Source organism: Pongo pygmaeus, chromosome 1 (genome assembly GCF_028885625.2).
Source record: "Pongo pygmaeus isolate AG05252 chromosome 1, NHGRI_mPonPyg2-v2.0_pri, whole genome shotgun sequence".
In the NCBI taxonomy this organism is placed as follows: Eukaryota; Metazoa; Chordata; class Mammalia; order Primates; family Hominidae; genus Pongo; species Pongo pygmaeus.
The window spans coordinates 11,798,540-11,811,837 of NC_072373.2; the positions used below are offsets into that span (position 1 = coordinate 11,798,540).

At 34.2% G+C, this 13,298-nt stretch overlaps 1 protein-coding gene across 5 annotated transcripts in view; it reads right to left on the reverse strand.

Annotated features, from left to right (window-relative positions):
• The window catches only part of RYR2 (ryanodine receptor 2), a 789,753-nt gene that overhangs the window by 413,887 nt on the left and 362,568 nt on the right, over positions 1-13,298 (reverse strand). For all 5 annotated transcript variants that reach the window (XM_054448216.2, XM_054448137.2, XM_054448051.2 and 2 more), the window contains exons 11-12: positions 9,763-9,837; positions 3,541-3,697 (exon numbers count right to left, since the gene is read on the reverse strand). In XM_054448216.2, the coding sequence (XP_054304191.1) occupies positions 3,541-3,697; positions 9,763-9,837 (232 nt within the window). The remainder of the gene's footprint in view (positions 1-3,540; positions 3,698-9,762; positions 9,838-13,298) is intronic.

A 13,298-nucleotide genomic window follows, 5' to 3' on the forward strand; every position in this document is an offset into this window, starting at 1 on the left:
CACCATAGATTCCCAGCTTTTTAAAATACTAAAATTTGGCAAATCATTCCAATGTCTTCCACTGTAATGTACCAGTTCATGTTTTTCTACCTCTTCGAGATTTTATTTGGGTAAGTTATATTTTGCTGGAAGGATATCAATTTCTTCTAGTTTTTCTAATTTATTGTCAATAAGCTGAATGTCATTTTAATAGGTACCACCTTCTTTACTTGAAAAGGGTTTCTACCATCAAATAATTGGTTCTTCTTTAGTGGGTTGAATTTTTTTCTATCTGGACGGAGGTGCTATCAGTAGATAAACTAGCAAATTCCCACCCCTCTGCTAGCTAGATTTAAGAAAGAAGCCCATGTTCCCATAATGGGATTAATTGTGCTTTCCAGTTACAGAGACAAGGAGCAATTCTCGCCCACTGTAGAGGCCCTCTAAGAGCCCACAGAGCAAATATATAGATACAGATGCTTTGTAAGGATAATGAGGTTTTACCAGTTGTGCCTCTCTATTTTCACAATGGAGAATAAAGACCTACCCTGACTGTCTTTCCTGGAGCTCTCCAGTTAACTCATAGATTCAGAGGCATCTGCTACCATTCGGTATAACCCAGAACAGGAGTTGAAAGAGGAAGGCATTGGGAATGTTCATTCAGGATACTGTCTTTTCAGAATTACTTCTGATCTCCCCACACCTTATTTTGGTTTGAGTTTTATTTATAATAATATATATGTATGAATATATGTATATATTATATAACTATAGAAACAACCTAAATGTACAATAAAGGGTAATGATTACATGAAGAGTAATGATTGCATAAATCATAGTGTATACATACATATTGGGATAGTATGAAGCTGTCAAAAATATAAAATATAAAAATACCTACTATACATCCTCAAATGAAAGCAGAACACAAAACTATAGTCATATTTTGTAATGTACAGTTGATTCTTGAACGGCCTGAATTTGGACTGTGCAGGTACACTTATACATGCATTTTCCTTCATCTCTGCCACCCCTGAGACAACAAGACCAGCCCCTCTTCTTCCTCCTCCTCCTCCTCAGCCTACTCAACATGAAAACAAGGACCAATTTTGTTGATGGTCCACTTCCACCTAAGGCATAGAAAATATATTTTATCTTCCTTATAGCTTTTTTTTTTTTTTTTTGAGATGGAGTCTTGCTCTATCGCCCAGGCTGGACTGCAGTGGCACGATCTCAGCTAACTGCATCCTCTGCCTCCCGAGTTCAAGCGATTCTCCTGCTTCAGCCTCCCGAGTAGCTGAGACTGCAGGCACATGTCACCACACCCGACTAATTTTTGTATTTTTAGTAGAGACAAGGTTTCACCATGTTGGTCAGATTCACCTGCCTCAGCCTCCCAAAGTGCTGGGATTACAGGTGTGAGCCACCACACCCAGCCTTCTTTATAGTAGTTAAGTTTTTGGAAAGTCAAAATGTAGATTTCAGTTGCATGGGGGAGGGGTATTGGTGATCCCTAATCCCCGTGTTGCAAGGTTGTGTGCATTTACACAGCAAAAGAAAAAGATTAGGAAGGAAATTCATCAAAACGTTGATATTCTGCATAATTAGATAGTTCTTACTCCTACTTTTTTTTGTATTTTCTAAACTTTCTAAGACAAACATGTACTGCTTTCAAAATCAGAAGAAATGAAATATGATTAAAGCACTAAAAAACTTTTAAGTAGTTGTAAATAACTACTTTTAATTTTGTTACAATTCTAAATAATGAATATGTTTTCTTGTATGTTAGACATTATTTATGTGAAATACATTATTAAGAGTATAGTGAAATAGTTTATTTTCATAATTAGGAAAATTAATGTTCTCTATTTTCTGCACTCACTGGAGCAATCCAGGCCATAGACCTAATGTAGAAATAAAGTGGTCAGTGGCCTCTAGTGACAACTGCAAATACAAGTTCTGTGGGATACCTTCAAAGTTCCATAAATATTTATGTTTATGCTGCCAATCCTATGCTGTGACAGGACACCATTATAAGATTAATAAAAGGATTTATTAAGCATACAGAAAATTGGTCTTTTAGGGTAAACGTTTTACCTAAATAGGAAATAATCATTTGTTAATGCTTGTAAAATATTTAGAAGATTTTGCCTAACATATAGATCTCTAGAGAGGGGCAAAGTAAAAATCTAAACCTAATCCAATATTGAAAAAGCATTGTAGTGCATGTATTATAGTTCTACTAAGCCAAATCATGACCTTGTTTTGAATATATTATACATGGTACTTAACATCTTTTCCTCATCTAGTAACACTGCTATCAAAAATCCAACTTGAATTGAGCCAGCATACAAAATATGGGGAAGGGTGATTGAATCCTAAGAATTTCCTAGTAGTGAAAAAACAAAATAATACGTTTTTTTCTTTTTAATGAGCCCTGAATAACACTGTGAAGATGCCTATACCTAGATGAGTATGTACTAATCGCAGAAATACAAAGTCAAATCTATCTATTTAAAGGAACGAAGTTTTGCCTTTCTAAGATGAAAGCTAGTTAGTAGTTTAATATTGTTCCAATCATCTTTCCCAAGTTTTACAATCTTCATTAAATTATGAACAGAAATATGCAATCGATATGGTTTGGCTCTGTGTCCCCACCCAAATCTCATCTCAATTTGTAATCCTCACGTGTCGAGGGAAAGAGGTGACTGGATCATGGGGGGAGTTTCCCCCATGCTGTTCCCCTGACAGTGAGTGAGTTCTCATGAGACCTGATGGTTTTTTTAAGTGTTTGACGCTTCCTCCTTCACACTCACTCTCCTGCTCTCTCTCTCGCCTGCCTCCATGTAAGACCTGCCTGCTTCCCCTTCTGTCATGATTGTAAGTTTCCTGAGGCCTTCCGAGCCATGCGGAAGTGTAAGTCAATTAAACTCCTTTTCATTATAAATCACCCAGCCTCAGGTATTTCTTTATAGCAGTGTGAAAATGGACAAATATAGCAATTATCATAAAAATGATTTAATAGGGTTAAGGATAAAGGTCTGCATATAAGAATGGATGTATAAATGCATCTTTGAGTCACAGATTCCAGTGTGCTTTATCCTCACACTGTAACCCAAAACATCACAACATCTGTGGTCACTGTATACTGTCAATGCTTAAGAAAACAGAAAGGAGCTGGATGGATGTGTTTTAAGAACTATAAACCACATGAAACACCTTTAACTTGATGATGTATAATAGGTATTTTTATGTTTTATATTTTTGCCAGCTTCATACTATGCCAATAGGTATGTATACAGTATGATTTATGCAATCATTACCCTTTATGTAATCATTACCCTTTATTGTACATTTAGATTGTTTCTATGGGCAGGTATTAATGGTTTAGAAAAATCGGTTTTACTGGAGAGGAATGGATGGAAGAGAAACTGCAAATTTAGAAATACGCATAAGACATACTTACATCATTTATTTTCTCATTTCTTTTCTCATTTCTAACATCAAAGGAAATATGACAGGGTAACATTTATAGGAAGCCCAAAATATTTTCTGTCTCACCTTGGAAGACCGGAAGGTAAATGCTGTTGATTTTACATCAGCTTTCTCTTTGTCCATGAGTAGAAGGTTTTTGTCTTCCATGAGACTCAAGTATTTTCCTGTTGTGACATGGCGTAGTCGGAATGGCTGTCCCCATCTTATGTGGCTTCCACTCCACCTAATGAAAACAGTTAGGACTTGATCCAACAGCACCCACAATCACAGAAGGAGTAGCTATTAAAACATATGTCAGACAATGAACAGTCATATATATTGTCTTAATGTTCTCAAAAAAACTTAGGATATTAGTGATATTAATTTCATTTCACAAATAACAAAATGGCTATTCAGAATGATAAGTAATATACAAAGTCACAAAGCTTATAGTAAGAAGAAGTTAAATGTAACTCAAGGTGTTCTGACTTTAAATGCCATACCATCCACACAGTACCCTATTCTATGCAAAGATAATTAAGAACTTGTGCTCCAAGTCAACCTCTAACACAGATTAGTCAAGCTCTAATGCAGATAATGCAGGAAGTATAACTTCAAATAATATTTTAGCATTTACTAGTTAAAAACTGTTGTTGTATTTGTACAGACTTGAAAAACAGTAGTATTGTGGTCAATGTCTAAGTATGATTAATTGGAACTCATGTATATAAACTGAAGTACATAGTTAGACTATATTTACCTGACAAAAGAAATGTATTCTTATACTTTACATTTTAATATTGTGGAACAATTATATTATTAGAACCCGATGAACAAAAAAGATAAACCAAGAAAATGAAAATTCTAAAAAAGTCAGGAAGAAAATTTAATAAACAGAAAATATAGAATGTTTCAGTAAAAAGATAAGTTATGATCATTAAAAATCTGCTTTGAAGGATACTGAATGTTCTTAATGCACAGGAATGATAAATGTTTGAGATGATGGATACGCTAATTACTCTGATCTGATCACTACACATTACCTGTATCAAAACATCACTATGTACCCCATAAGTATGTACAATTATCACTTGTATATTAAAAATAGATAAATGACTTTCAGGTAGGATAAAATAGAAAAATCAAAATACAAGCTGTTCTTGCTTTGCACATTACCTTGTTAACTGAAGGTTGTGCATTTAGGAGCTTTAACCATGCTAAGGTGCAGAGTGATGGCACAGTTCTATTCTGCATGACTTTCCCTTAACACCGTACCATGCAAAGTGAGGACAGGCCATATACATCATTGATAAGACACAAGCTTAAGATCAAAGCATGCAAGAAAACTAAAAACAAATGAGTAGAAAAGATTCAACAAGCAAATAAATGACAAATATCATATTTGTCAATATGATATTTGTCAATATGACAAATATGATATTCCTCAAAAGGAAATGACAAATATGATATTAGGTAATTCCAATTCAAGGCCAAAAAGCACAAAAGGTATACAGCCAGATATTTTATGAAGAAAAAGTGTATGCTCTAAAAATAATGCATGTTGTAAAGCTTCATATGTCAATAACAAGCAGAAAATGAAACATAAGGATAATTTTTTAAAAGACAGTTTACAGTGGATGATTTTGTCAAAATACAATGAGTGAAAGAAAAAGTAAATATATGGTGATTTTCAATATAATCTTATTACTTAATAAACTTGGGTTTATATAGACTTATTAAAAATGTTTGTGTTCTACAAATTGAGAATACTTGTTTCAAAGCTAGCAATCTTTTAGTAAATTATAAATCAATTTAATGTTGCTTTCCTAACCTGGATTTTTGACTTGAGATATTAGCATAGAAAATTAGCAGTAGAATGTTATAACAAGTTCATTTTGACATGAACTTGTTTATAAAGACAATTAATTTGGGAAGCCCCCCCAACTAAGTTAATAACCATGTACTAATAAAACCAGATAACGCAGTATTGTCTTAAAATGAAATTAAAGTTTGTTACCAAAATAATAGCACATTAAAGTATTTCTATTTTGGAAATAAACAAGCTTTTAAAAATCCTCCTCATAAAATTAAGTGTATTGTTTGCAAATACTACGGAAACCACAATTATCATTATTATTATTATTACTATTATTTTTATTTTGAGATGGAGTCTCACTCTGTCACCCAGGCTGGCGTACAGTGGTGCGATCTTGGCTCACTGTAAACTTTGCCTCCTGGGTTCAAGCGATTCTCTAGCCCCAGCCTCCCGAGTAGCCAGGACTATAGATGCCCGCCACCACGCCCGGCTAACTTTTGTATTTTCAGTAGAGACGGGGTTTCATCATGTTAGCCAGGATGGTCTCGATCTCCTGACCTTGTGATCTGCCCGCCTCAGCCTCCCAAAGTGTTGGGACTACAGGCGTGAGCCACCCTGTGCCCGGTCACAATTATGTTTAATATTTGTTTCCATTATTTGAAAAACAATGAAATATTTGGAAATATGTTTAATATTTGTTTCCATTATTTGGAAAAACAATGAAATATTTGGAAATAATGAATCACTTCCGAATAACAATTCATCTTAAACATCATAGAACACACCTTCATTTTCAAAACAGCTCAAAATTTTGACCAGATATATACTACTTACTAGCGTATCTGGAAGATGTTCTGGGCTAAGTTGTATTCAATAGAACTCATATGTACCAGTGCTCCTTTGAAGTCTCTAAGAGGATTCTGGTAGAAATGGAATGAATGTGGCCAGTTTTTGGCAAAACCACTGCAAAGTCTAAGCACATTTGCTTTCATTTCCAGCCACTCAAACCAGCCTGGTCTCACATGCCCAGACCCCCACCTCCTCCCAAATGAGAGGGCAAGGCCAACAGTATCAAGAGGCAAGAAAATCATATGTAGTAAAAACTAAAATTGGCAATAGTAATGGAGTTTTATAAAGCAATTTCCTATGGTAATATCAAACAACTGTGCCCTACGTATTATCGATATTTACTCAAAATTACCTCAAAGGGAATTGGGGAATAGTGAGTACTTCTTTATGATATGTCACTCTTTAATTTTGTTTATTTGTAACATTAAAAATAGAACTTGAACTCTATGTAATTCGTAGTTTTTATTTCAATGAGTATTCCTATTACAGGAACTAACATATATCTCACTTACAATATCCCTATAATTTTGCCTTGGAGTAAAATATAGAAGAGCATTTTCTATTCAATTTAACTCCCTACGTTAAAACCATTTATTAAAAAGGCCATGATACTGAAAAACTTTGGACAATAGTTTCATGTGTAAGAGTGTGCAGTATAAAATACATAATGAATGGGCCACATCAACTACAACAAATAAATAGTTTAGGATCTCATTGGAGAAAAGAGAAGACCAAGTATCCCAAATATTGAATATAAACATTGGCATTAGGCAATATAGTTCTATCATAAACAAAAGCAGGATCTTCACTACAAATTGCTAAATATAATACAAAATTAGTAATTATGTGGCCATTGCATATAAGACATGTAAACTTCCTAGAACGAAAGGGATTTAATTAAAAAAAATAAAAGCTCCTAAACTGAATGTAGCTTAATTTACACATCTACAATAAAGCCAAAGTAGTTTAAAGAGTCAGTATAATCTGAAAAACTTCTTAAAATAATGATATTCCATACATATGAATCTCTTACTTTCCTACTGCTAGACAGGAAGGTGAAATTTAATCAAGGGTCAGAGAGAAGAGTAAAACATCTCTCTTTAAGCTGCTAAACGGTTGAAAAACTATCTGCTCTGCCTTCTCTGTGGTGTTCCCCTCGGTGTCATCTGGACTATGAGAAGCAATTAGCATTCCCTTTCCCCAGGGGCTGACCATAAGATCATCTCCTTTCTATATATTGATCATCTGTAATCAAAGTGAAAATAAACTCCAAACTTCTATTTCAAAATACAAACATAAGCAACAGTAGAGAGACAGGATCAAGACTACTTAATGCAGAAGTTTGCAGAATAATCTAGATTTATGTAGTCACAGCTCATCAATAATATCGATAACAATAAAAACAAAGTCCTATCAGGTTTTCAGAAGCTTTTGTGCTATTTTTTTAACCAAAAATAAGATAGATTTAGGGTCTCTCTCTACAAAAAAGATAAATATTTCTTTAAGCACTCAATCATGAAGTACAGGTGTGTCTCTAAATTTTGAAAACACATATTCAATCTGTTTTATAAGGGTAATACAACCTCTCGAAACTGCACTTATAGTGACAATTTAATTACATATATAATTAATAATTATTTATACAATTAATTTGTATAAACACTTCTTTAATCTTTCACTTTTATAATACACAAAGTAAAAAATATGGGTAATACTTAAAATCCCTTTCCTTAAATTATCTGAATAATTACAAAATATATAAAAGCTATGAGTTTTCCTTTGTTTGCCTTAGAAGTCTGTCTCTTCTTTTTCTATCTCATTATGATATGCATTTCTAATAAAAATTTTCTTTTAAGTTTGGTAGTTACCAAAAGTTTTAATATTTAGGTAGATTTGATCAACTGTGCATTTATATCAAAGAAATTTAATATTATCAATTAGTTATTAATGACAATATAGAAGAGCTTTTTAAAGTTACAGACTAACATAAGAAATATAAGAAATTAATTTATATAAATATTTTTGTTGCACAAGAGTAGGATGTAGTGAAAAGGAAAAACTGAATAATACACATTTTTATTGTTAAAGAAGACCATTTTCAATAAACAAAGGTATTAGACCACAGTATTACTTACAGTCCATTGGATACTTTGAAAAGGGTGATGTAACCATTTTATTTTAAAGTATCACTATTTAAAATACACTAGAAGTTATATTCTGTGCATCTAAACTGATAATGAAAGGTTTCTATGTCAACCTCACAATGTTCAAGAATGTACAAAGTTTTTCAAAATTATTGCATGGGACACAGGAGCAGAAACGACTGAAGGCCTTTAAACTATTCTCATCACTATTAGACAGGCAATAATCTCAAAATAAAATGTCTATAAAGATAGTTATACTAGGCCGGGCGTGGTGGCTCACGCCTGTAATCCCAGCACTTTGTGAGGTTGCAGCTGGTGGATTATGAGGTCAGGAGATTGAGACCATCCTGGCTAACATGGTGAAACCCCGTCTCTACTAAAAATACAAAAAATTAGCCGGGCGTGGTGGCGAGTGCCTGTACCCAGCTACTCGGGAGGCTGAGGCAGGAGAATGGTGTGAACCCGGGAGGCAGAGCTTGCAGTGAACCGAGATCGCGCCACTGCACTCCAACCTGGGCGACAGAGCAAAACTCCATCTCAAAATAAATAAATAAATAAATAAATAAATAAATAAATAAATAAATTTAAGATAGTTATACTAGAGTAAGATAGCCCTCATTCCCACTCATAGACTGTTAAACTAAATCAGTAATGTCTTTAAAGCCCAATACAAATCAATTATCATCCTAAATCAATAAAGTCTTTAAAGCCCAATATACTAGGAAACAAATACATTGAAAACTTACTGATTTTAGGCAAAGGACTAAAGCTTCCAATTATTTAAAAAAAAATCTGACATTTTAATTCTACTTAAAATAGTTCAAAATGACATCTTTATCATCATATTGTATTCATTTACAGGAACTAAAAGGAAATATTCAGAGAGTTAAGTCATCAGAAAAAAAACTTTGTACATTTATGTTTCATAAATATTAATATATAAAAACTCTCATTACTATAATGAATACACAGTGACTTTTATTGCAATGCAGATTTGTACTCAACTATCAAGTGATTTTTAAGTAAATATGGTGACTTTCAGTAATGACTCTGTCCTACGCTCATGTTCAAGTTTCCTGTTTTAAATGTACTTTTAGAAGGTTAAATCCACAGTCTGTCAGATCTGAGATGTGCGACAGGCTTGCAAAGAACTTGTCTTGTCTCCAAATCTTACATCACTCTGTCCTAGTAGCCATTTCTGCCAAGAGATGCATGGTATGGGATGAGATGATGTTAAAAAAACAAATGAGGCTAAAGACAAAAGCAGACTTCAAAATTATTGCTTATTTCTCAGGTTTGCCAGTTGGTGAACTGAGGCTAAGGAATGATAAAGGTAGGTGGAAGGAAACAGACAAAAGAGAGACTCTTCACCACTTTCTCGGTGTTTCCTTTGTTCGCTTGCTTGCTGTAGTTTTCAGCATCACAGGCTGACACAGAAGCACAACAGTGAGCTATTTGGTACGCTTGGTGCATTAGGCTTTGTTTAGAAGTTCTACTTACGCAACTCTTAGCGTCTCTAGTCTCCAAAGGGAACGTGCATGAACAGACACAGCGCCACCTTCATAATGAACAGTTCTGTTTCAACAAACAAACAAAAGCCCAAATGTGAGTTAAACATGTTTCATTCTTTGGACTCTAATTTTTTGAAGCTAATTAGGAGAGAAAAGCAAACGGCCTGTGAGTAAACAGTTAAAGTTATACTTTTTTGGCAGGAGACAGTATAGCTGGAAATAAAAATAACCAAAATAACAGTAACAGTGATCAACCTAAGTTTTCCCTGAACAAACAATGATTTAAACATATTCTCTCTTGCCATTTTCTCCCTCTCATCTCATTCATTTTTTTTTCTCTCTCTCTCTCTCTGTTTCTTCCCATCCCTCCCTCCCAGTGAACAGATTTCACCTTACTCATCTAACTTAGGTCCATGAAAGTACTCTGTGATAAGTTTAGGTATAGTTTAACATATCATTATTTCAACATATGTATATAAATATTTGCACTTCCAAATTCTGTTTTAGATTATTTAAACATTTTACAGAAATGTAAGAGCACAATTCTTAATATTTTAACATAGCAATCTGCAATTTATATCAAAATATGAATATCCAAAAAGTCACAAAAAAGGAACTTCTTTGGATGCATATCACATGCACCCAAATTCCAAAACCCTCATAATAATGTGTTAATATGCCATACATAATGCTAAGTAACTGCTATAAGTATCCAAATTCATGACTGCACCAACGCCTTGAGATTTGATTGGAAACCAAAGCTGATGCACATGCCCTCTTTCTTTCCTGAGTGTTAACTATCTTCCTCTCCATAGGGTCTGTCTCATGTAAACACATGAAAGCCTATCCTGCCTCACGCACAGCAGTAATACCATGTCTACTCCTGTCAGTTTCCAGTGGGCTCCAATCTTGCTTCCAGACCCATTTCTCCATTGAAACAGACTTTGCTAAAGCCATCAAGTGACCTTCACGTTACCAAATCCAATAGACTTACTTTCTTTTTAACACTGTGGAAACTCCTATTGTCTTGAAAGTTTTTCTAACATCATTGTCACCTGCCTTTCCTCCCACCTGTTTAGATAATCCTTCTCATTCTGTCTTTATTGTGGAACGTCTCAAACATACATAAAGAGAATATTGAAATAAATCCCCATACACCTAGCACATGATATCAACAATGATCAACATAGGGACAACCGTGTTTTACTGATAACCTCTACTTATCCCTCCGCATGCAACTCTAAAAATAATTATTTGATATTATGAAATATCTAGTCTGTGTTTGAACTTCCCAAATTGCCTCACAGATGTTTTTAATTTTCCCCTGTTGCTTTTTCAAATCCAGTTCCAAAAAAATACACTTATCAGTTAGGGGTTTTAAGTTTCTTTTATTCTAGAACAGTCCCCATTCCTCTCTTGTCTTCCCTTCTTGCCATTTATTTGATGATAATCAGTCTGTACCATATGTCCTGGAGGACTTTCTACATTCTAGATTTGGCCAACAGCCTTCCCATGGTGTTTTTTAACACATACCTCTAAATTGGTAGTGAGATCTAGAAATCTAGAAGCTTGTCCAAGTTTGAATTTTTGGCAAGAACATTTCACAAATTGGTGTTTGTACTTCCCATTATAACACAACAGGGGTACATAATCTTCTATTTCTTTAGATAAAATTTGATCAGTTCGTTCGGGATCACCCTAATCCATCCATTAGGACCTAACCGTTTCAGGTAGTAGGTTGGTGCAAAAGTTATTGCGGTTTTTGCCATCAATAACCAGTGTCCACAGCAGTGATTTTCAACTTTCACTGCATAAAGTACTCACATGGATAGTTTTTAGAAATCCTTATGTGTACTCCCACCAATGTCATTAAACAGATCTGGAGTCAGGACTTTGAAAAACTCTCTCGCTGGTTGTAATGGGAAGCCAAGCCTTGGAAAGCACAGTCTAAGTAAGTTACTCCACAGCAGCACTGTTGATGTTTGTGGCTGGGTGATTCTCTGTTGGGCTGTCCTGTGTGTTGCAGGATGTTTACAACCCTTCCCTCTACCAACTAAATGCCACCACTAGCCTCCCACCAGCTGTGACAACCGAAAGAGGTCTCCAACATTGTCAGATGTCCCTTTGGGGACAAAATCACTCTCAGTGTAGAGCCACTGACATAGGTAACTGGCTCTCAAGTCTTCAGTGAGGTAGAATCCTCTTCCTTTGAGGGCTTGTTAAGACCCAGATTGCTTATCTCACTCAACATACGTCCTCTAGGCTCAACCGTGTTGCTATGAATGACAGAATGTCATATAAAAATTACAAGTAGATTGGAGAGATAAGTTCTACTATTTGATAGCACTATAGCATGACTGTGGTTAACAATTTATCATGTATTTTCAAATAGCTAGAAGAGAGGATTTTGAATGTTCCCAACATAAAGAAATTATAAATGTTTGAGTTGATATACATGCCAATGGCTGATTTGATCATTCTACACTGTATGTATTGAAATATCATATTGTACCCCATAAATATGTACAATTATGTGGCAATTAAAAATAATTTTGTGCCATATATCATATTGTACCCCATAATATGTACAATTATGTGCTAATTAAAATAATTTTTTAAAAAGAGATTGCTGGCCCCATACCCAGAGTTTCTGAGTGACCACGTCTTAGGGTGAGGCCCAAGAATCTGCATTTCCAACAAATTCCCAGGTGATATTGACGGTACATATTTTGAGAACTACTTGACTAGACCCATTATTTCATTTTGGCAATGGTACTTAACCTTGGTTGTATACTAGAATCACCTGGAAAGCTTTAAAAAGTCCAATGCACAGATAACACTCAGACTGATTAAATAAGACTGAATGACAAAATATAGACATCGTGCACATCTGTGTGTGTATACACACATATATAAATAGATACACACACACATAGACACAGCTTTTTAAATACATTTGACCTTTCATAAGGGTCTTTTACTTGACCACAAAGAAAATGTTATCAGATTTTTTTAAAGACTTTTACTCACCATATTTTCTGATCATAAACAAAAAAATTAGAAACAAATACTGAAAAGACAAGAAATTGACAACTTGGAAAATGAAGAAACTTCTAAATAATTCATGGATCAAAGAGGGAAACAAAATTATACAATATCTAGAATATAATGAAGAGAAAAGCATTTCTTAACAAATCTATGATTCACAGGTAAACTTTGAACACTTTTAATCTGTAATCCTTTAATTATTAAATAAAACATGTAAATAAAGAATTGCCTGAAGACATAAAATAGAGAACAAAATAAGCCAACAGAAAATAGAGGAAGAAACTCAATGATATGCTGTTAAATAAGATGCAAGAGTGTAAATTATGTACATTTTCTGTGCAAAATCTATCATATATGTATATACGTGAACATATATCTCTATGAGCATGGGGAAAGTTGTCAAATAATGAACATCAAACTATTAGTATTAATTACATTAGAGGAACAATTAGATAAAGTATAGAGAAATTAAGCTCA